At 41.3% G+C, this 23,056-nt stretch overlaps 1 protein-coding gene across 1 annotated transcript in view; it reads left to right on the forward strand.

The window, feature by feature from the left end:
* BLTP1 (bridge-like lipid transfer protein family member 1) overlaps positions 1–23,056 on the forward strand; it is a 228,614-nt gene that overhangs the window by 205,014 nt on the left and 544 nt on the right. The window contains exons 77-86 of the mRNA XM_074950819.1: positions 2,861–3,118; positions 10,393–10,543; positions 12,058–12,215; positions 12,843–13,035; positions 13,276–13,490; positions 15,579–15,830; positions 16,279–16,482; positions 18,452–18,646; positions 19,639–19,773; positions 21,464–21,629. Coding sequence (XP_074806920.1) covers positions 2,861–3,118; positions 10,393–10,543; positions 12,058–12,215; positions 12,843–13,035; positions 13,276–13,490; positions 15,579–15,830; positions 16,279–16,482; positions 18,452–18,646; positions 19,639–19,773; positions 21,464–21,629 — 1,927 coding nt within the window. The remainder of the gene's footprint in view (positions 1–2,860; positions 3,119–10,392; positions 10,544–12,057; positions 12,216–12,842; positions 13,036–13,275; positions 13,491–15,578; positions 15,831–16,278; positions 16,483–18,451; positions 18,647–19,638; positions 19,774–21,463; positions 21,630–23,056) is intronic.

Raw genomic sequence — 23,056 nt, forward strand, 5'->3', positions numbered from 1 at the left:
GCTCACTTCAGTTTGTGGTGTGCGTGTAAGGAGCTGGGAGTAAGAGGCGCTAGGAGCTGAGAGTGAGAACGTGTACTGTTGGAGGACTGAGGAGTACAAGCATTATCAGACACCAGGAGGAAGGTCCTATAGTGAGGATAAAGAAGGTGTTGGGAGGAGGCCATGGGGAAGTAGCCCAGGGAGTTGTAGCTGTCGCACAGCTGTTCCAGGAGGCACTCTAGACAGCTGCATTCCACAGGGCCCTGGGCTGGAACCCGGAGTAGAGGGCGGGCCCAGGTTCCCCCCAAACCTCCCAACTCCTGGTCAGACACAGGAGGAGTTGACCTGGACTGTGGGTTCACGAAAACGGCCAAACTGAGGGCTGTGGTGAAGCTCCAAGGTGAGCAAATCCGCCAATAAGCACAAGACCCACCAAGGTAGAGGAGGAACATTGTCACATGGGCTAGGCCATAGTATTGCTGAAAAAGACATGGGGGTTATAGTGGATCACAAAAATTGAATAGGAGTCAATTTGTGGGTCGCAAAATGCATATGATACAGTTGTGAAAAATGATGTTATTCTGGGGTATATTAACGAGGGTCGTATGTAAGATCTAGCAGGTAATTGTCCCACTCTGCTCAGCACTGGTGAGGCCCCAGCTGGAGTACTATGTCCAGTTCTGGGTGCTACAGTTTAAGAAAGATGTGGATGAATAGGAGAGAGTCCAGGGGAGAGCAACAGTCATGATAGGAGATATAGAAAACTTGACCTATAAGGAAATGGGGTGGTTTTGTTTTGTTTTGTTTTAAAAACAAGTCATGTTTAGTCTTGAGAAAAGAAGACTGAGGGCACCTGACAAGTCTTCAAATATGTTAAGGTTTGTTATAAAGATGACTGTGATCCGTTGTTCTCCATGTCCACTGAAGGTAGAACAAGAAGTAATGGGCTTAATCTGCAGCAAGAAAAATGTATGTTAATATTAGGAAAAACTTCAGGTTGGTAGTTAAAACCTCTAATAGGCTTTCAAGGGAAGTTATGGAATCTACATCGTTGAAGATCTTTAAGAACAGATTGGACAAACACCTGTTAGGGATGGTCTAGGTCAGGGGTCGGCAACCTATGGCACGCGTGCCAAAGACGGCACGCAAGCTGATTTTTAATGGCATACTGCTGTCTGCCAAGTCCCAGCCACCAGCCCCGCTCAGCCCGCTGCCGAACCCAGGCCTGGACCCCAGCAAGCAGCAGCGTGCCATTAAAAATCCTGCCCGCCCCGGCGCGCTCTTCTCTCTCCCTCCCCTCCCCCCCCCCCGCCCCAGGCAGGGTGAAGAAGCTTGGTCCTGCTGGCTGCTGCTGCAGAGCAGACAAGGTCCCCCCCTCCCCCGCGTTTTGCCCCAATGTGCTGGGTTCCTGCCCCTCCTCGTCTCCCCCTTCTCCCAGCATGCGGGGTTCCTGCCCCTCCTCCTCTCCCTCCCTGCCTCCGATCAGCTGATGGCCCTTGCAGGGGAGGGGGAGAAGCGGAGCCGCAGCGCGCTCGCTGCTCTGGGGAGGAGGCGGAGAAGAGGTGGGGACGGGGGCCATGGGGACGGGGGGTGGTATTAGGGCATATTCCCTCTAGCCCTCTGCCGTGAGCCGCTCTGGCCAGGGGGCTGGGAGCACCCCCACAACCCCAGCCCACACCCCCAGCCCTCTGCCCTGACCCCTGCACCCCCCATGACCCCTGCCCTGACTCCAGCACCCCCACACATACATACCCAGCCCCCCCACAGCTCTTGCCCTGACTCCTCCACCCTCCTCACACACACCCTGCCCTGACTACTGCATGCCCCCACATTCCCAGCCCCCCCACACCCCATGTCCTGACTCTTGCATCCCCTATATTCCCACCCCCACCCCTCGTACCAAATGGGAGCTGTCCAGCTAAGCACTCCACCCCCAAATCTCCTGCCCCAACCCTGATCCCCCTCCCTCATTGTAGTTCCTGGCCAGACCCTACACCCCAACCCCCAGCCATGTGCTCACTGCACTCCCACCCTCAGCTCAGTGCAGAGAGAGAGGAAGAGAATGGGCTAGAACCAGGGAGAAGGTAGGTACCCACTCTATGTGGGCAGGGCCAGGATCCCGGGCCGGCAGCCAGGACCCGGCAGATGGAACCCCAGATCGGTACCAGGCTGAGTGGCAGCGGGCTGAGCTGCTCAGCCCACTGCCGGTCTGGGGTCCCGGCCGCCGGCCCCGCTCAGCCCGCTACCGGTCTGGGGTTCTGGCTGCCGGCCCCTTGCCAGCCAAAGCCCCGCTCATCCTGCTGCCGGCCGAGGTGAACGGAACCCCAGGCTGGCAGCAGGCTGAGCGACCCAGCGGCGTAAGATCAGCATTTTAATTTAATTTTAAATGAAGCTTCTTAAACATTTTGAAAACCTTGTTTACTTTACATACGACAATAGTTTAGTTATATAATATATCGACTTATAGAGAGAGACCTTCTAAAAAACGTTAAAATATATTACTGGCACGCGAAACCTTAAATTAAAGTGAATAAATGAAGACTCGGCACACCACTTCTGAAAGGTTGCCAAGCCCTGGTCTAAGTATACTTGGTCCTGCCTCAGCACAGGAGGTTGGACTTGATGACTTCTTGAGGTCCCTTCCAACCCAACACTTCTATGATTCTATGAATACTATTAAAATAATATTAAGGTGACAATAAAAACACTTTAGAAGAGTTTCAAAGTTACTACTATGAGATTTGCTGCTAAGATTGAAATATACAAAACATTTCCCCATATGTAGGAGTAAATCATTTTGCTTCTGTTAAGTGTTACAGACTGACTGACTAAAAATAAAATAAAGTTACACTGCACTAGGGGCACTTTTCTTTTCCAGCAGCATCAGGTCCTGGAACACCAGATTCCATTGACGGGGTAAGCCAGCATCTTTCTCCTGAATCGTCACGTAAAGCATACTGTAGGACTTGGGAGCAGCCCTGCCAGTCTGCTTCATTTACACACATGGCACAATCACCCAATGTTTTTAATGAGCACAATACAAACACCAGTATGTCACCTGGGACAGCAAATCATAATTTAAAATCTCCAGCTGTTGCAAGATCCCGGAGTGTATCTGATTCTTCAGTTCCCCACAGAGGTGAGTGGAAAAGGAGATTTTTAACAATCCTGTGTCTTTTTAGTGTGATTTAACACTATAAATATTTCCAGTAATTAAGTACAACGATGTGATATGTGATAGGGCATTGAGTCGTCATATCAGTCAGAAAAAGTTATTAGTTATCAGTCAGAATAACTGTGTTTGCAACTGTAAGTTTTCATTCTGATCTTGTACTCTTAGAGTGCTGTAGGTGGGATGGAGATAAAGTAATTATATTGTTTTAAAAATTCAGTGAACTCGTTATTAACATTTTAAACAGGAAATGTAATCACAGAAAAATAGCAAGCCTATAAATAAATTAAAACTTAAAGGCACAATCCTGTGAGGTGGTGAGTGCCATTGGCTCCCACTGAAATATTTAGCACCTTGCAGGATCAGATCCTAAAGCATGTATTTTTCTCATTGTGCTAGTGTCTCCTTTTTGTGATAGGACAGAGTTTGAGAACTACAGGAACTGAAATATAGTTTGTCCATCTAGTCTATAAAACACCATTGGAAATGCTATCGCTAGCACAAAGGTTACACAGCTGGGATGTGGTTCTGCAGTTTATTTTCATTTATAGTAATCCTTTCCTTTACACTTGGGTCCATCCATGCTAACCTGGTGTTCTCCGTAGCAGCTTCACGTCACAGATTGGATTGTCAAATATGTGGTTGCATGCAGATGACTGAGTCTTAGGCCCATATTAGGAAGTACAAAATAAATACAGATGTGTTTCTCTTTGTATAGAGGTGGAGAAAATAATATGAACTTGTTCTGCTATGACTGATTTGATTTTGCATCTTATGAGTGAAACAGTGGTGTCTATTTGGGGTCTCAGAGTAGCAGCCGTGTTAGTCTGTACCTGCAAAAAGAACAGGAGTACTTGTGGCACCTTAGAGACTAATAAATTTATTAGAGTATAAGCTTCCGTGGGCTACATGGCTTATGCTCTAATAAATTTGTTAGTCTCTAAGGTGCCACAAGTACTCCTGTTCTTTTTATTTGGGGTCTGTACAGTACTGAGGCAGATAAGGTGTTTAAAAATGTTTTTTACTATAGTGAAATATGTGGAGAAGTGAGAGGACAGGTTTTTAATCTATATGGAGGGCAAAATGTGAGCACTTGACAGAGGAAAACTGAGCTGAAGTAGAATTCGTGGTTAGCTAAATATTTTTTTGAACTAGCACATACTCATGCAGTTTAGGCATAGTGCCATGTTTTAAAAAATGACAAATATTCATGTGGGCTTCCAGTAGGAGTTTTACTGACTTGAAGTTCGCCAGTCTATGTGACAAACCCCAGGGTACAATCTAGACTAATGAATAGCTGTCACACCCCTGCCCTCTAACCTGGGCTGCCCTTTACAATGCTTTGTTGCTGTAGCTGCCAGTCTGGACTGCTCAGAGTCTCCAGTATGGAAGTCACTCGTGGCTCTGTGTGTGCGTGCGTGCTGCAGCCAGCCACACCTTGGCTCCTACCAACTTTGGCTATAGTACAGGGTGACCCAACTAATTCCCAGTCTTAGATTTTGCCCCAGAAATGTATGTCCTGTACTGACCAGCCTTCTCCTGGACAATACAAGTTTATATAAACTCTGTTATTGCTTTAATAGAAATAATGCTTGCCACCCCAAATGGAGTTTCCCAAGTTTAACTATAAAGAGAGATTTTAAGTGAGTACAAGTAATAAGGCATAAGTCAGAAATGGTTACAATAAAGATAAAAAGCAACTGGTGCCTAACTTAAATTGTTAAATTCAAAGCAAGGTTTTCTCACCACATACTCTCAGCAGTCTTACTGACCAAATTTCTTAGGTCAAGACCCCTTCTCCAGTTCAGTGGCTGCCTCCTTTGCATCTTCTGGTGCACTGAATCGATGAACAGAGAGAGAGAGAGAGAGAGATAGAAGGGGCCCCTTGGGGGTGTTTACACTGAGAGTTGGCAGGGACTCCAGAGAGCACTCTTGGAGAAGGCATGGTTCTCAGAGGGAACAGGCCCGCTGGTAATCTGCCACCTTCCACGTCTAGTAGATTCACCATTGTCTATTGAGGGATTGTTAATCCTGCAAAAGACTTGTGGCATACTCCAACATCAATACCTGCCACTTCCAAGAGGGCAAATAGAGAGTACCAAGCTCCACCCAAGGGCTTGGAATACTTTTATTTGCATCCAGGGACAAGCTGATTTATTTTAGTAGCTATTCAAGAAAGATCCAAGTAGCCAGGGCCTTCTAATACAACACAAGGGAAAAGGACCATAGAAGACTAGATCTCTTTGTCAGAAAAGTTGTCTGCTCCACTGGTCTCCACATGTATGTTGCCGTTTCTGAAATACAAAGATTCAGTATTTAATGTGTAAAATCTGTAAGACTTTAAAATATTTATTATATTTTATGGATGACTTGAAATTTATTTTTTTTTTCTCATGACAGTGTTCATAAAAATAGAGAAATGAATTATTTCATTCTCATGATAATTAAGGCAACAAAGTAAACTGTAAATGTTTTAATTTTCAGCAATCTTTAGTTGTAGTTCTCCAAGTATATGCCCCATGGACACTCCACCATAGGATGCACGTGTGCACGTGCACCCTTTACCAGAGATTGTTTTAAAAAAAAAAAAAAAAAAAAGCAGTGTGCTACTCTGGAGCAGTAGTCTCCTCCAAACTGGGGTGCGTGCACCCCAGGGGATACATGAGATGATCCCAGGGGGTGCGCAGCAGTAGTAGCTCCGCCAGACAGCACTCCGCCGTTTTTTTTCTTCACTGGCAGCTCTGCACATCCACGGCTGGTGTTCCCCTCCAGCGGCCCGCCTGCAGCAGGTCTTCCGGTCTGCTTCCATCGGCGGCGTGCCTGCAGCAGGTCACCCTGGGGGTGCGCAAGCCAAAAAGTTTGGAGACCACTGCTGTAGAGTGCATTTATGATATCCACTGTTCTCTGCTTCCCACCTTTTCTCACTCACTGTTAAATCATTCTTTTAGTTAGTTCAGATTTTATTTTAATTATTATATTAGGTTTTAATACAATCCTGTGCTTTTGAAAGGGGGGTCTCCCCTCCCGAACTTATTGTTTTTAGTTCCATGGCACTTCCTGGGTTATATCAAAATCCTCAGAGTTCCAGACCTGCCACAGGTATTTCCCCTGTAGTGACAGGCACTCTAGGATACCAGCCTGGTAGAAACACCAGCACCTGTTGGTCCTGCATCACTCAAAGGCACTGCAAAACCATAAGCCGGTACTGTGTGGCCCCTTGGTACCTGAGGAGACCAGGACCCACAGAATGAGGAAGACTCATCCCATTCAGCTGAGTCCTTTGAGGCAGCAATGCCACCACCTTCCTGTGCTGACAACTTTAGGCTTTCCAGGACTTAATGAAGCCTTTGGCGGAATCCTTCCAGACTCCTTTAGAGGAGCGCCAGGAGTCTCAACATTCCCTGATTGATATTTTAAACATCATCCCTTAGGATAAGATTGCTCTTCCTATTAATGATAATGAAGCACTGTTCTCGCCTGCTCACATAATAGTAGCAGCAAACACCTGCTACTATCATGCCCACTTGCAAAATAAATACTACATTCCAGCTAAGGGAATGAAGCTGATGGTGGAGGCGGTCAACAAAAGGAATAATCAAACATGTTCCAGACCCTCTCCTTCCAACAAGGAGTCAGTTAATTGCCAGAGCTTCCCTGCAGGCCGTTCCCAATGTCACTGACACTACTTCGTGATCCCTAGCCACCACAGTGGTTATGAGGCGAGCATCCTGGCTCCAGTCTTCTGGACTCCTGAGGGAGGTGCAAAACACTATAGAACACCTCCCCTTTGAAGGGCCCAAACTCTTCAGTGGTGACATGGACTCCTCACTCCACTCTCTTAAAGACTCCAGGGCAATGTTGTGGTCACTGGGAATATACATAACTGCAACAAAGAGACATTTTTAGCAGGTCTCAAACTGCAGTCTGTTCTTGCTTTTTCAATACCACCCAAAACAGCCCTACCTCACATCTTCAGAGCCTCCTAGGCAGCGATCAGGAGCAGCACAAAATGCACACCTCCATGTAAGAGACCACTTTGACAGCTTGGTTGAGGGCCTCAAACAACCTCTCCCTCTGGATCTTTTGCTGTATTACTCCACTATATAACCCTCTCCCATTTGGAGACTGCCTATACCATTTCCTACATGCCTAGGAAATGCATCACCACAGACAAGTGGATTCCGAAGGTAATCAGTGTGGGATACTCCATTAATGTCCATTCTGTCCCTCCCACCCCTTCCAGTTCCTCTTCAGGGGCCTGCCTCACAAAGATCTCTTGAAGCAGGAAGTGCAATCCCTCCTGTACTTGGAGTTACCAAGCTTGTTTCTCCCAACTTCATCAGAAGAGGGTTCTACTCCAAATATTTCCTGGTTCCCAAGAGAAGCAGAGGCTGAAAGACAATTCTAAATCTCAAGAATATGGACATGTATGTCCTTTCACAGCACTTCAGGATGATAACCTTAGCCACCACATTTCCATCCCTAAATCCTGGGAATTAGTTTGTCGCCCTCGACCACCTTTTATATAGCCATTCACTCCTCCCACAAGCGCTTTCTGTACTGATTAATAGACTCAAAACATTACCAAATCCTCATTCTCCCCAAGGGTCTTTACCAGGTCTTTTTAGCAGTGCCAGCTCGCCTGTGTTGGTGGAGCATAGCAGTGTTTCCATATTTGGATGACTGGCACCTCAGGAGTCAATCAGCTCTAGAAGTTCAATTGGCAGTATTCAAGGCACGAATGCTGTTTCAATCCCTGGGCATTTGCATTAATCTAAAAACACTGATATTAAGATAGTCTTCATCAGAGCCACTCTAGATTCCCTAATTTCCCGAGCTTACCTTCCCAAGGTAAGATTCTCCACTATGTCCAGTCTAACGTCTACCCTACAACACAGTCCACAAACAACTCTAAGGGCCTGCCTATAACTCCTAGGCCACACATTGGCTTCCACATTCATTATGTTGCACGATTCCACATGCATTATGTTGCAAGTCTGCACCTCAGATGTCTTTGGGCTTGCCTGAGGACTGTGTATACCACAAACCAATGGTCTTTCCAAACCAATCATGGTACCTCCAAACATACAGACACTCTCAGGTGCTGGAAGAACCCACTGAAGTGGAATCCTAATTTTCATATCCTCCACTCTTAAAAAAAAAAAAAAAAATATATATATATATAATTCCTCATGATGGATGCCTCTCACTTGGGTTGGGCATGCCCTCTACAAGAGGCCACTGCACAGGGCAAATGATCCCCACAAAAGAGAGCACTCTTCATGAACATCCTAGAACTAAGAGCATTTCATTACGCCTGTCAGCGCTTCCTTTACAATATTCAGGGTAATGCTGGACAATCAGGCAGCGATGTACAATATAAACCATCAAGGGGAAGCAAGATCCCAGTCATTATCAGCAGAGTCGCTAAGACTGTGGAACTAGTGTATCTCACATCATCTAGAAATCTCAGTGCTTTATGTACCCAGCCTCCCAGAATACAATTGCAGATTTCATCAGGACCACAAGTGTTGGGAAATGCGCTACAACACCTTGGTCTCCTGCCCAACTCTACCTGCCCATACCTCTGATCCTCAAAACATCATTCAAACTGAGACAAATAGGAGCAAGGATTAGTCTCATAGTGCCATCATGGCCAAGACAAGTGTACTACTCAGACCTCCTTCACCTCTCCGTGGCAACACCTCTTCATCTCCTGAGACAGGAAGTCTTTCTTGAGAGGAACTCAGGTGCCCTGATCCATCCCAGTCCTTTGTCTCATGGGGTGGCTCCTCAATGGTTCTTGAGTGTGGAATTACGCTGTTCAGATAAGATCTAGCAGGAAATCACCTACTTGCAAGACTTACTTGCAGAAGTGGAAACATTTCCATTCCTCGTGTTCCCTCTATTCTTTGCAAGCCTCAGATGCTCCACTCTCAAAAATCCTAGATTACCCATCGGACTTAGACCTGAGGTTTGTCAGTTAGCTCAGTCAGAGTGCACCTGCTCGCTATCAAGACCTTCCATTTACCTAGTGAGGGGGTTTCAGTCTTTAACCGCAAACCATGGTTAGGTTCCTTAAGGGCTTACACAACTTGTTTCCTCTTCTCGGGAACCCTGCTCCCCGATGGGACCGTAACTTCGTCCTTAATGCCTTGAGATGCCTCCCCTTTGAGATGCCAATAGCTGCTCGCTTTTCCACCTTTCCCTTAAGACTTCATTTCTGGTTGCTGTTGCTTCAGCCAAAAGAATGAGGGTGTCAAGGTGTACGTGGCAGACCCATCATATACCGTCTTTTACCGTGACAAGGTTATACCGTGTCCCCATCCTCACTTCCTCTCTAAGTTCTCACTGAATTTCGTATTAATCAAGAAATTTGTTTACCAGTATTTTATCCAAAGCAGGACACCTCCAGAGAGGAAACTAGTCTGCACACACACTAGACATCAGGAGGGCTGTCACCTTCTCCCTCTAGACTGAGACCTACAAAGCTTCTCCAAGATGCTTTGTACCTTTTGCTGAAAGAATGGATAGCCAATTTCCACTCAGACTCTGAAATGGGTTTTAGGTTGCATCTTTCCTGCTATAAAACTGCTGGGATACAACACCCTCGCAGAGCAATAGAACACTCCACTGGGTGTCATTCCACTACTGTTGCCCCTCCTGAAGGATGTTCCCATAGCAGAGATCTGCAGGACTGCAACTTGGTCTTCAGTTCACATGTTTGCCAAGCATTATGCTATCTTACCTGCTTCCAGAGCTGATGCTATCTTTGGTAGCCCAGCTGTCCAAACTGTTTTAGATTTGCCTCCTCAGCTCCCTCCTCCACACTGAGTTACTACTTGGGGGCCTCCGAGGGTGGAGCATCCATAGGCATATACAGTTGCTGCAGCATCTTTGGTTTCATGGTTGATAAGAAACTGAGTAGCAGCAGATCCATGCTTTTTTATATGCCCTTATCTGGGATCACGAGGTGCTGCTCTGTACAGACACATGGATGCTGCTTTTTTACAATCTCCAGTTGAGAGCACATGGGTATGAACACATTCTGCAGTGGAATATCCTCAGGGACAAAACTTCTCGAAGAACTCAAATTACTGTAAGGTAAGTAACCTCTCCATCTGTGGTGCTTTTAAGTCTCGTGGCAGTTTTGTCTTCTGTTAATATCTTTTAGTGTTAAAAACGTACAAGTTTTCATCCAGGGAATACCTTTTTCAATTTTTACTTTCCTCTGTTTTTAGATACACTCTCGAAAACATCAACACCGTTTAATAAATCAAATAAAGCTGCAAGTCAGCAGGGGACACCATGGGAAACTCTGGTTGTGTTTGCTATGAATTTGAAACAATTAAATGTCCAAATGAATATGAGCAATGTAATGGGCAATACTACGTAAGTAGAAAAATTGGTGATTTAGCAGATTTTGTTTGATATTTTAATTTCCTTGGGGGAAAAGTCTGTTAAACAGTTGTCTCCCAAGAACATTTAAAACTTGCTGTCTTCTAGGTCAGTGGTTCTCAACCAGGGGTACACTTACCCCTGGGAGTACACAGAGGTCTTCCAGGGTGTACATCAACTCATCTAGATATTTGCCTAATTTTACAACAGGCTACATAAAAAGCACTAAGGGAGTCAGTACGAACTAAAATTTTATACAGAGGTGAGCTGTAGCTCACGAAAGCTCATGCTCAAATAAACTGGTTAGTCTCTAAGGTGCCACAAGTACTCCTTTTCTTTTTTCTTTTTATACAGAGAATGACTTTTTTTCTATATACTATATACTGAAATGTACATAAAATATTTATATTCCAATTGATTTATTTTACAATTATAAGCTTAAAAATGAGAAAGTAAGCAATTTTTGAGTAATAGTGTGCTGTGACACTTTTTTGTATTTTTATGTCTGATTTTTGTAAACGAGTAGTTTTTAAGTGAGGTGAAAATTGGGGGTACACAAAAGAAATCAGACTCCTGAAAGGCGTACAGTAGTCTGGAAAAGTTGAGAGCCACTGTTCTAGGTGGTTTTGTATCTTTATAATTTTAAATCCTGCCATTCCACTTTAAATGCCCCTAGTGAACGAATGTAGTGTTGTATGATCTCCTGACCTATGGTCTGCTTGAAATGAAACTGACTGTAAGTGTTAACGGCCACTGAGGCTACACTCAGACTTCAGGAACTTGACATAAATTAGGATCTGAGGTAGCCTCAGTGCCCTATGGAAAGTATAGTCCGCTCTATCCTTGGTAGGCCACTGGCCACAGGAACACTACATTATATGCATAGATATTTCTACAGTGAGTCAGCTTCTAAATCGCCAGTATAGGACAATGTGGGAAAATCAGATTACCATTTTATAAGAGGCACAAAGCTGCGGAAAGGTGGATTTTCTCTTTCCCTGGTTTGGGCCCAACCCTCCTATGTTATATTATTTCTGCTTTGTGGAGAAGCTGGGGGAAGCAATATTTCATTTGGAGCTAAATTTTCAAATTTTGTGTGTAAAGAGCTTCATTCTCCACAGGTAGATTACCGCAGAGTATACTAGATCCATGCTCTTAGGAATTCTGCCCATTCCATATTCCAGTGTTGAAATACTCCAAAGCTGAAAGTTTCAGCTCTGAAGCACCTCATCAACAGATGGCGCCTGCCTAATCACTGCTGAAGACTTACATCCAGTAACCTGTCCTCACACCTTAAGTGTCTGTTCTTTCTGAAACAGCACTATTTTGTCATTTGGCTTTTCTTATTTGTGGAAATATATTTTTCTTGCCCCAAACACTGACTCAAAAACAACTCTGCAGTAAAACAAGAAACTATGCATATCTCAACAGTTTTTGCTTACAATGGTACCTTGTAGTTTGAAGTGTTGGAAGTACTCATGCATTGCCGCTTTTCATCTCTGTTTCAGGTGGACTACTAGTGGTTTGAAAAGCCAAGGACGTTTATCTGTTGGTAGTAACAGAGACCGTGAAATTAGCATGTCTGTTGGTCTGGGAAGATCACAGTTGGATTCTAGAGGAGGTGTGGTTGGAGGTACCATAGATGTTAATACCTTGGAGATGGTGGGTAAGTTGGAAAGACTACAAGTTTTACACTTCGCGATACAAAGTCCATTACGAATTACACCCGTGCAGCAGTATTCTACAGAAGTGTAGTGTTCTGAAGTGTCAGTTTTTTTACATAATATGAAAAGCCAAAAGCACATATGTAATACAAAATTTTCCTATGTGAACTTATTTAATTATATAAACAGACTTTGGCCTAGAATCTCACCTGCTGCACCCATTGTCCACTGGGCAAAGTTTGGCGGCAGGGGAGGGTGTCCAGGAGTCAGTTGCAATTCCCTGATTCTGGGATGGTTCTCTGCCTCGGGCCAGGGCTGCTCTTAACCTGCACTGGCTGACTGTGGCCCCCAAGTGTTCTACCAGTTGGAAACTGGAAGAGTACACAGCACTCCAATGTACCCTATAGCTCCTCAAACACCCCTATGCTAGGAACTGCAGGAAAGATGATGTAAGAGCTGGATATGTTAGTCCTATACCAATTTGGGGACTTCCCAATGCTTAGGACAGTTCAGTGGCTTTCCAGTCCCTTTCCACCACCAGAGTGGCATAAAGGGGTCAAGATACATTAGAGAATCTGGTCCTTTATTTTTAACATCTTGTATATTTATATTGAATTATTCTGTTTCAGCTCATATTTCTGAACATCCAAACCAGCAACCCAGTCACAAAATTCAGATTACAATGGGTTCTACAGAAGCACGTGTTGACTATATGGGGTCCAGTATCCTTATGGGAATCTTCAGTAATGCAGATCTTAAACTGCAGGATGAATGGAAAGTTAATCTGTATAATATCTTGGATTCAAGTATTTCTGATAAAAGGTAATACTACTTACTGTACTTAATGTTTCCACTGTCTAGTTCTGTCCATTTCTCTCATCCAAAAGAATAAAGTACATATGCTTTGTTTCCTAAAAGATGGCTAGATCATATCTGATGACGACAAAAATAAAATAAAATTAAAATAATGCAGGTTAGGAAAGTGAAAACAAGTCACTTTTTGTACTGAATCAAATATAAACTGAATTTATGGTGAATATTCTTACTCTTTTTATATTCTAGTGAGATATTTGTCCATGGAGACTTGAAGTGGGATATCTTTCAAGTGATGATTTCAAGATCAACCACCCCAGACCTGATAAAAATAGGAATGAAGCTTCAGGAGTTCTTTACTCAGCAGTTTGATACCAGCAAACGGGCTTTGTCTACCTGGGGACCTGTTCCTTATCTTCCTCCTAAGACAGTGGCTAATATAGAGAAAAGCTCACATGAGCAACGTATGTATTATAAAAATAAAAAGCTTAGTTATACAGTACCATTTATAGGTGAGATTTTTCAGAATTAGTTTCCAGTATTGCAAACACTAATGAGTGAGAGTAAGTCCCATGGAATTTTAAAGTATTAATATTAGTGTAACAAGATATCATGCTAAAGCTTCAGTACATCTGCCACAGATTTTTTTTGGCATGGATAGCCTATAAAAATAAAGTTCAGGGCTCTTCTTGTGAATATACACTCTTTTGGGAAATATAAAAGTAGAGCTGGCTGATAATTTTGTCATCAGATTTTTAGATGAAAAATGAATTTTCCACTAAAACAAAAACTCTTGTATTTTGAAAAACTTTGGTTTTGGTTTTCAAAGGTTTATTTTCCTCCTCCCCCCCCACCCCCCCGTTCCTTTTTCCAGTGGGGAAAGAAGTGAAAAAGTGTGGGGAGGGGGCCCCAAAAAATTAAAAGCCTTTACAAAACATTCAAATTAAACCAATGTTCATTTAAAATTTTTCATAAAAAATATTTAAGAGAAAAATATCAAGCAAAATATTTGTTTTTTTCCAAGGCTTTTTATAAAAATGGTATTCTATTTTTGACTAGCCCTCATTTAAACACTTGGATGTGTGAGGGTCCCATTTCTCCTAAGCAAACATGGAAGTTGTTAATGACCAATAAAGAATCTAGGGACTTCCTTACTACACAAGGAATTTTAAAATATAGAGTATTTAAAAATATCTGGTGTATACCTACTTCAACATACTGCTAGTGCACAAGGCAGATAGAACAGGGAACATTTCATGTCATTTTAGTATCCCCCTTTTGATCCTAGAGCGATCAGGATGCCTTCACCGTACTCACTGGAATTCTGTGTGTTCAAATAAGTAGCAGTTTTATACATCTATTTAGCCAGCAGTAGTTATTACATTGATATTATTCAGTACCACAGTTAAAATATGTGGATGGTGAGTTTGGGACTGGGCGGGACAAGAAGGAACAAGTTATAAAAATCAAAGGAGAATACTATCATCAGAGGTCTCTTTTGTATGGTGTTCAAGGTAATTTAATCCACTGACTACTATACACAGTATATGCTATAGTGGAAATTGTATCCTGTAATTTTTTGGCCAGAGTTGCTTCCGAGAATAGGTACATAATATTCTTTGTGTTGTACGTTAATTTTTTTGCATTTTTTTATGGAAGTACTTCCTCCAAACCTGCATCATTGACCTTAGTCCTCAGTGCTGCATTTTTTTCTTGTCTCTCATGTTACTGCTAAAGGTTATGCTGTAGTGTGTTGGCTGTTGGTTTGAATAGCTCACATATAGTGACTGTGTTCCCCACACATATGTGATCCTTGTCAATGATTTTGAGTAAACTTTTTCAGTAAATGTAAGGTTTATGCCCTTTTGGATAGCCCTCCAACTCTGATATATTTGGTTCATGTTTGTCGTCTAACTTTCTAATCAACCTTAAAGCTGTATATTATTTCTTTATTATTGACTTTTTTAGATTTTTTAGACTTTTTTAGACTATCCTATTCATTTTATGTAATTGTTGAATCCATTTTGACAGTTTGTATGTGTGGGTTGCCTTTGGGCTACCAGTAAAATTTTCTGTATTAATCTTTGCTGCTTATTCTTATTTATTTGTAGTACAGTAGTGCCTAGTGGCCCCAATCAAAGGTTGGAGTCCGGTTAGAGTCCCACAGTAGTAGGTGGTAAGCAATTAAAAGACCAGCTATTTGGTCAGTTTTGTGAGACTTCTCTCCATGAAGACTAGCAATAGCCACTGCTGGAGCCATTTATCTTCCTGTCAGACATGAACTTGGGCACCTCCTAATCTGAACAAAAGAAATATGAGTTTTATTGATATTCAAGTATGTTTCTTTGGATACTTTTTTCATCTCCTCTGTCTTTGCACATGACAAGGCTGAAACAATTTAAGTGAAATAGACTGTATAAAGTTAGTATAGCCAGAGTCAGATTTTCAGTAGACATAGAATTCCAGCAGGCATTTTACAGTTGTATCTTCCACTTCTGTAAAGTTCACAGTCATGCTTGAGGACCTTTCTATATTTGTGTTTTTTCCTCTAGTGCTGGATGCAGCGCATCATCGCCACTGGCCAGGGGTTTTGAAGGTAGTATCTGGGGGCCACATATCCTTATTTCAGGTTCCTTTACCAGAAGACGGAATGCAGTTTGGAGGATCCATGAGCTTGCATGGAAATCACATGACACTGGCATGCTTCCATGGACCTAATTTCCGTTCAAAATCTTGGGCACTGTTTCACCTTGAAGAACCCAACATTGCATTTTGGACAGAAGCACAAAAAATTTGGGAAGATGGTAACTAAAGCCTTAATGCATCCTTCACTTTAGAACCTTTTCTTGAACCATAATTGACCATCACTAACTAAGCAAAGCAGCTTTCCTATACTTTGAATCAATATTGTTCTTTTCCCAAAAAGGCTTCTACATGTTTAAAATAGTGATGGTGTACCAGAGAGAATATATTGCCTCTTGCTTTGTCTGTTGCATAAACGAAAACACCTAGTTGAATATAATATTTGATACGTCCTTTATTTGGAGACTTTATTTTGCCAAAGTAGGAAGACAGCCTTCTTGTTCTGATAAATCTTTTCTGTCTATAAATAGGGAGGGTTTAGTTCTCCTATCACTTACCTTAGCTTTACCTTATCGGTTTACTAGTATACTTGTACAAGTGATAGGAGGATCAAGCCCTATCATACTATTATTCTCTTCAGAATGTATATATTTTTTTACATTGACACAGGTTCTAGTGAGCATTCTACATATGTTGTACAAACACTGGACTTTCATTTGGGTCATAATACAATGGTCACCAAACCCTGTGGAGCCCTAGAAAGTCCTATGGCAACAATCACCAAGATAACAAGGCGCCGCCATGAAAACCCACCACATGGGGTTGCAAGTGTGAAAGAATGGTTCAATTATGTTACTGCTACAAGGAATGAAGGTTAGATTCATATTCATTAATTTCTGGCCTGATTGCCAATCAACTGCAGAACGTGTTGACTTGAAATTAAAAAGGGAAAAAGAGGAGTTGAGCTCAGAAGAATAGATATTTTATGTTTCTAGAAAAGCTGAACCCCTATAATCCATACCTCACTTATTTGAAACCCCATTACTGGGTCATGTCCCCCAGAGTTTCACATAAGTAATGCTAGAATAAAAGTGAGTTTTGAACTTTAAGCAGAGGAGAGCTTTCACTTTAAAAGGTTCTCTCTTTTCCCCTCACCCAGGAAATCCAAGACAAATCAGAGTGGACTTTGGGCTTCCCAAAGATTGACTAACACAGCAAGACTCTTACAGATACTTGGATTCTATGTATGGGGCAATACAAAAACCTAGATAGAGTTCTGGCCCAGTTCTCCTTTGGCGCTACAAGTATCAGATCCCTCAGGCTTATCAGACTTTTAAGCACCATGCACTTAACAAGCTGTGCACACATGGATATTGTTTTGATCTTTAAGTGTGTAGCTAATACAGTAGAACCTCAGAGTTACAAACACCAGAGTTACGAACTGACCAATCAACCATACTCCTCATTTGGAACCAGAAGTATGCAATCAGGCAGCAGCAGAGACCAAAAAAAAAAAAAAAAAGGCAAATACAGTACAGTACTGTGTTAAACATAAACTACTAAAAAAAGGGAAAGGAGCTTTTTTCTTTGCATAATAAAGTTTCAAAGCTGTATTAAGTCAACGTTCAGTTGTAAACTTTTGAAAGAACAACCATAATGTTTTGTGCAGAGTTACGAACATTTCAGAGTTATGAACAACTTCCATTCCTGCAGTGTGTTTAACTCTAAGTTTCTACTGTAACTCAATTTTTCACTGCTTATATGCAGTCCTGGCTATTAAACATTTGTAGCCTTATTGCAAAACTAGTTTATTTCCTGCTCAAAACAGTTTATCTACCGAACTTGAAGGTTCAAAGTTCAACCAGTTTTGGAACTATTCCTTTGAGTGGAGGGGTGGGTGCAGCAATGTGGTCACACTTATTATAATTGGGAATATATTATTAGTATCTTCACATTCAGTTTCCAAAATTAAGGTGAATGTGCTAAGTTCCAAGCATTTGAAAATAGGAGATTGCAACAAAGATTGTTTTGAAACCTTAATTAAAATGGTGGTTTCTAAAGAAACTGTTAGAAAAAGTCTTGTGTATGTATACTGCTTAAAAAACCAAAAAGATAATTTGTCAGTCTTCTATCCATTCTTTAGATCACTTTCTTAAAGTAATAGAAAACAAGAGTATAGTGAAGATGTATCAGCCCTAGTAGTCTCTCTTTAGTGAGGTAAAATTATCTGGAAGGAGTAAGGAGTACAGAATAATGCACCAAGGATGCTGTGGGAGTGATTTGAGACGTTACCCTTTCCTCTGAATAAATGTACTTCCTGGAGCAGTGGTTCCCAAACTTGTTCCGCCGCTAGTTCAGGGAGAGTCCCTGGCGTGCTGGGCCATTTTGTTTACCTGCTGCGTCCGCAGGTTTGGCCAATCGCAGTTCCAAGTGGCCGTGGTTTGCTACTCCAGGCCAATGGGAGCAGCTGGAAGTGGCAGCCAGTACATCCCTCAGCCCGCGCCGCTTCCAGCCGCTCCCATTGGCCTGGAGCAGCGAACCACAGCCACTGGGAGCCGCGAACGGCCGAACCTGCAGACGCGGCAGGTAAACAAACTGGCCCGGCCCACCAGGGGCTTTCCCTGCACAAGTGGCAGAACAAGTTTGGGAACCACTGTCCTAGAGTGTTCTCAGCCCAGACATTCTTAGGAGTGAGAGACTGGTCTTGAAATTGAAATACCGTGTTGCAGTGAAAAACAAAACCATTATTAGGTTAGAACATTTGCAAATCTGTCTCCTTAAATGCTGATAAGGCTTTTTAATAAAGATTGCTGAATTGCAGCATTTGCTGTTATCCATATAGAACTAAACCTGCTTCGAAACGTTGATGCTAATAACACAGAGAGCAGCACAACAGTGAAAAGCTCAAGCTTGTTAAGTGGATTCAGAGGAGGATCCAGTTACAACCATGAGACCGAAACCATCTTTGCATTACCAAGGATGCAACTGGACTTTAAATCCATTCATGTTCAAGAGCCACAAGAACCTTCATTACAAGGTGCAATGGACATCTTTTTCTTTTCCTTTTTTCTCGCTGTTCAAGACTATTACTTCAGTTATGCAATAGTATGAGAAGATTTTACTTCACTGAAGTAAATGGTGTTACACTTGCGTAAAATTGGTCTGAGAGAAGAATTAACCTTTGTATCCTAAAACTGAAAAGCTGACAAATTAATGGCTTTCTATGCAAGAAAATACAATCTGAGAACCAGCTCAAATTTTGGGATTTTAATCTAAAGGTAGTTGGAGTTCTGGGTAGAAGGACACTGGCTACTCCATTTTCTTAAACTAATCTAGAGTGAATTCTGATGTTAAATCCTGAGGCACTGTCCCTAGACCAGGCACTGTTTGAAAACCCTTGGAAGAATAAAACCCTCACCATCTATGATAATTTTGAATAAATGGATTAATAGGATTAATTTGTTGTGATATATTTTAGAAACAAGGGCCATTTAAAAAATGAGAATCCAGGTCAGGCATCTAAAATAAGTGACCTAACTTTTAAAAGTGCAGATACTTTCCAGTTCCTAATTTAGGAGCCTACCTTAGGTTTCCAATTTTTAAATCTTGGTCAAAATGGCCATATTTTACCATATTTTATCTCGTTATAGTGGTTAACCTTTCCACTGCTGCGCAAATAGGCATGTTTGACCTCCACGTCCAATAGTGTCCATTACAATTATACATGGAGCTGATAGAGCTGCCTATAGTTATGGTTCACTGACACAAATTGGGATCAGTATAGTTCCACATGATGGAATTCTCTTTTAAAAAATTTAAATTGCATTGGGGAAAAAAACTACATAAAAAGAATCTTAAATTTGCAAAGCTGGGCAACCTCAACTCTGGCCTTTCCTAATTTTTGAGTGCTTTGTCTTTGCAACATCAATTCTTTTAAGGTTTTTTGTGTAATATATATAGTGTAAAATTGAGACAGATTGTATAGATATCACACTTTACAATATGCTAAAATTACTTTTCTTTGTCCAGACACCAGTGTTAAACCAACGGTGGAGTGCAGTGTAGTAACTGAATTCACAGACCACATTTGTGTGACGATGGATGCTGAATTAATCATGTTTCTGCATGACTTGGTGTCTGCTTATCTTAAAGAAAAAGAAAAAGGTATGTGGTTTTAAAAAAACCTCTTTATGATGTAATGTAAATGAACCATCTTATATTAAGCCACTTATATATGAATTTATTTTTATACATTACTATTAATACTTTAAAGTAAATTTTGTTTTGTTTAAATGAAGGCTTGCTTTTTACGGGTTAGGTTTTCGGAATATTTAGTGTTGGCCTAATTCTGCTCCCATTAAAATCAATGGGACTACAATTAAGACAACACTGAGCGAGTTTGAAAAACCTACCCTTACAGTGTAACTGAGATTACAGAGCTATATTTTCCAAAGAGCACTACTAATGACTGAGGGCTAGTCTACACTACTGTGCTACATCTGCATGGCTGCACTGCGTCTGGTGAAGATGCGCTCTCCTGTCAGCATATTTACTTCACCTCAACAAGAGGCGGAAGCTATGTCAACGGGAGATGCTCTCCTGCCAACATAGCATGGTGCAGATACTGCTTTAAGTCTGTGTAACTTTTCACACCCGTGAGCATATTCAGATTCAGCATATTTATTTTTTATTAAAATGTTTTAATAGATTATAATAATTTTAGGCCTTAACTTATTCTTTATTAAATTCAATATAAACATGTTTATATTTTTTAAAAAAACTTAAATTGTACTTTAAATAAGCAAATTAAATGATTTAAATAAAAATGATTTGTTTTTTAAATTATCAATTTTTATCCACTTGCAGTAAGTGAAAAATGCTACAGAAGATCTGTGTATTAGTTTATTAAATACCAAGTGCTCTAATCTTTAGCAAATGTAAACTAATATAAAAATACCTATTCAAACGTGTGTATTTCTTATGTATGGTGACAAAAATGATTGAAGGTAGAAAGTTAAAACCTACCTTCCTTGATCTCACAAAAATCTAAAGAATAAACAAACTTTAAAAAACTGATTAGTTTATAAACTGTTAACATTAAAACTTCATCTTTGTGTATGAGAACTTGGCGATAAGTGATGTAACTTACTTTATCTACGGCTGTCATCCCTCATCCAAACCTCCCCTCTCCCCTCCACATAATTGTTAGTAAAAGTCACAGATAGGTCATGGATGTCCATGAAATTTTATTGCCTGTGACTTTTACTAAAAATAACCATGACAAAATCTTAACCTTAGTTATAGGCCTGTAATCCCTGCACTGGAACCAAGTAAATGCCAGGTATAGGACCGTATGGATCATGGGCAGCAAGCACTCCTTCCCTGTACTAAAGTTTAATAAATTTGCAGCCTGCCACATCATTCCATGCATGTGTCTGCCCTCATTTTGCTGCTATGTCCACATCAAGGTATTCCATGTGTTTTAGAGGTGAATTACAAATGTGGTGAAAGTCATAAATATGGAGTGTCTGGTGTGTGAGAAGTCCAATGTTTTGCACAGATATTTGCATTCAGTGTGAATAGTTTTTTTAAATATACATGCACAATAAATGTTACATTATTAAGGTATTTAAGGTTCATTAGACCTGAGGATTTTGAGAGTTTATTTTTGTGTGTGTAACTTGCTCTTAAAGGAGGTTAAAGGAGCGTAACAATTATATTCCTAATGCTTGGTGAAGTAAGATGTGTCCAAGATAAGAATGAACTTAGCACTTACTTTACTACCAAGTCCAAGCAAAGCCTTGAATAAATGCCCATGAATGAAATTTTACTTTTCCCTCCCCCCTCTTTGTAGCCATCTTTCCACCTCGTATTTTGTCTACTCGACCAGGACAGAAAAGTCCAGTTAGCGTGCTTGATGAGAGTTCCACTGAGAGAGATGCAGAAGAAAGCATTACTTACACTACTGTAGACTGGAGAGAATTTATGTGCAATACTTGGCATCTGGAACCCACACTTAGGTAATTAGCAGGCTTATTTTGCAGTATATTCAATTTTACATTTATTTTGACTGAGTAATAGTATTAAGTGCAGAGACTATTCTTCAAACCACAGATGTTTCAATTTGATAGTTAACCTACTAATGGGATCTAGCCTTATGGAAGCTGTCACAGATTCTGCTTTGGCTGTTCGATGCTGATAGGAAGACACCTGCTACAGTATATGAAATGTCATTTGGTAACAAATGCTGGGTAATACCATAATTCACCATAGACAATGGCTGATCCGCTGCATCATGGTGTACACGTAAGAGATCTAGTCAGATGCCGAATGAATCCACTTATGGCTGACAAGTCCAATTTGAGAATAGCCACTGGATAAAAGCACTGAAAGTTATACTGCTTAGAACTCCTGCACATACAACAGCAAGGTTCTCAGGTGCTCAAAGTCAAGATGAAGCAAAATGCAGCTCATTAAAGACCACACATTAACTTGTCATTTACCTTTTTCTCCTATTGTTCAAATAATCTTTAATTTCCAATTTAAAAAAAGAACTTAGAACCTTTCTTCTATTCTATCAGTATGTTTTCTCTTGAGAATGTAAGCTGTTGGGGTCAGGGATCTATTGGTTATTTAAATTTTTTAAATGTAAAACACACTTCTGGGGGCTATAAAAATAATTTGAGGCAGACATTCAAATGAGAAATGTCTCTTTCAAATATTCACTTTCTGTTGATTGTCAGCTAGTTAGATCCCCTGCTTTCTCTACTGATGTAATTTAAGAAACTCCTTTTTTCATGCAGGGAGGGAAAAAGGGGGTTGGTTTTTTTCCCTCCATTTTCACAATGGGAATGGAACTATTAAGTATTTTTAAAAAGTTATTATAGAATGAATGTAGTTCTCATTAAAAGTTGCCATATGGCTGATGAAACTTCCCACACAACAGAAGCAGGAACAGGTGTACAGGCACCCGCTGCCCTAAATATGCACTTCATCCTTGACCAACAGGAATCACTTCTGAGAACGAGGGGGTAACTGTGTCATCTCCATGCCTCCTTCAGTTGTTGGTCTCTGCTGAGACTGCTAACAAGGGCACCAATTACTGCTAACTATAATGTTTTGATAAGTGAATACTTGCCTGCTAAGAACTGGACTGTGAGATGACCAACTCAGTCCACCCAGGCCAATAAACACCTATCAGATAACTATTTTTGGTTACTCATAACATGCTCCAAATTGACACAGGATCCAGAGATGACATATTACATCTGGGATCTCCTGAATCATCTAGTCTCTCCAAAAAGGTATAAATACAAAATTTATTTACATAAGTTAGTTGAGACTGAAATAAATGCCTGTTGGAATTTCACAGTTTAGAAGTAAAAAAAGTTTGATTTGACAGTGCCAATGTTAACTTATGATGAAGGTTCTAGTTGCTATGCCTTAC

The sequence above is a fragment of the Natator depressus genome, chromosome 4 (genome assembly GCF_965152275.1).
Source record: "Natator depressus isolate rNatDep1 chromosome 4, rNatDep2.hap1, whole genome shotgun sequence".
NCBI classification, from domain to species: Eukaryota; Metazoa; Chordata; order Testudines; family Cheloniidae; genus Natator; species Natator depressus.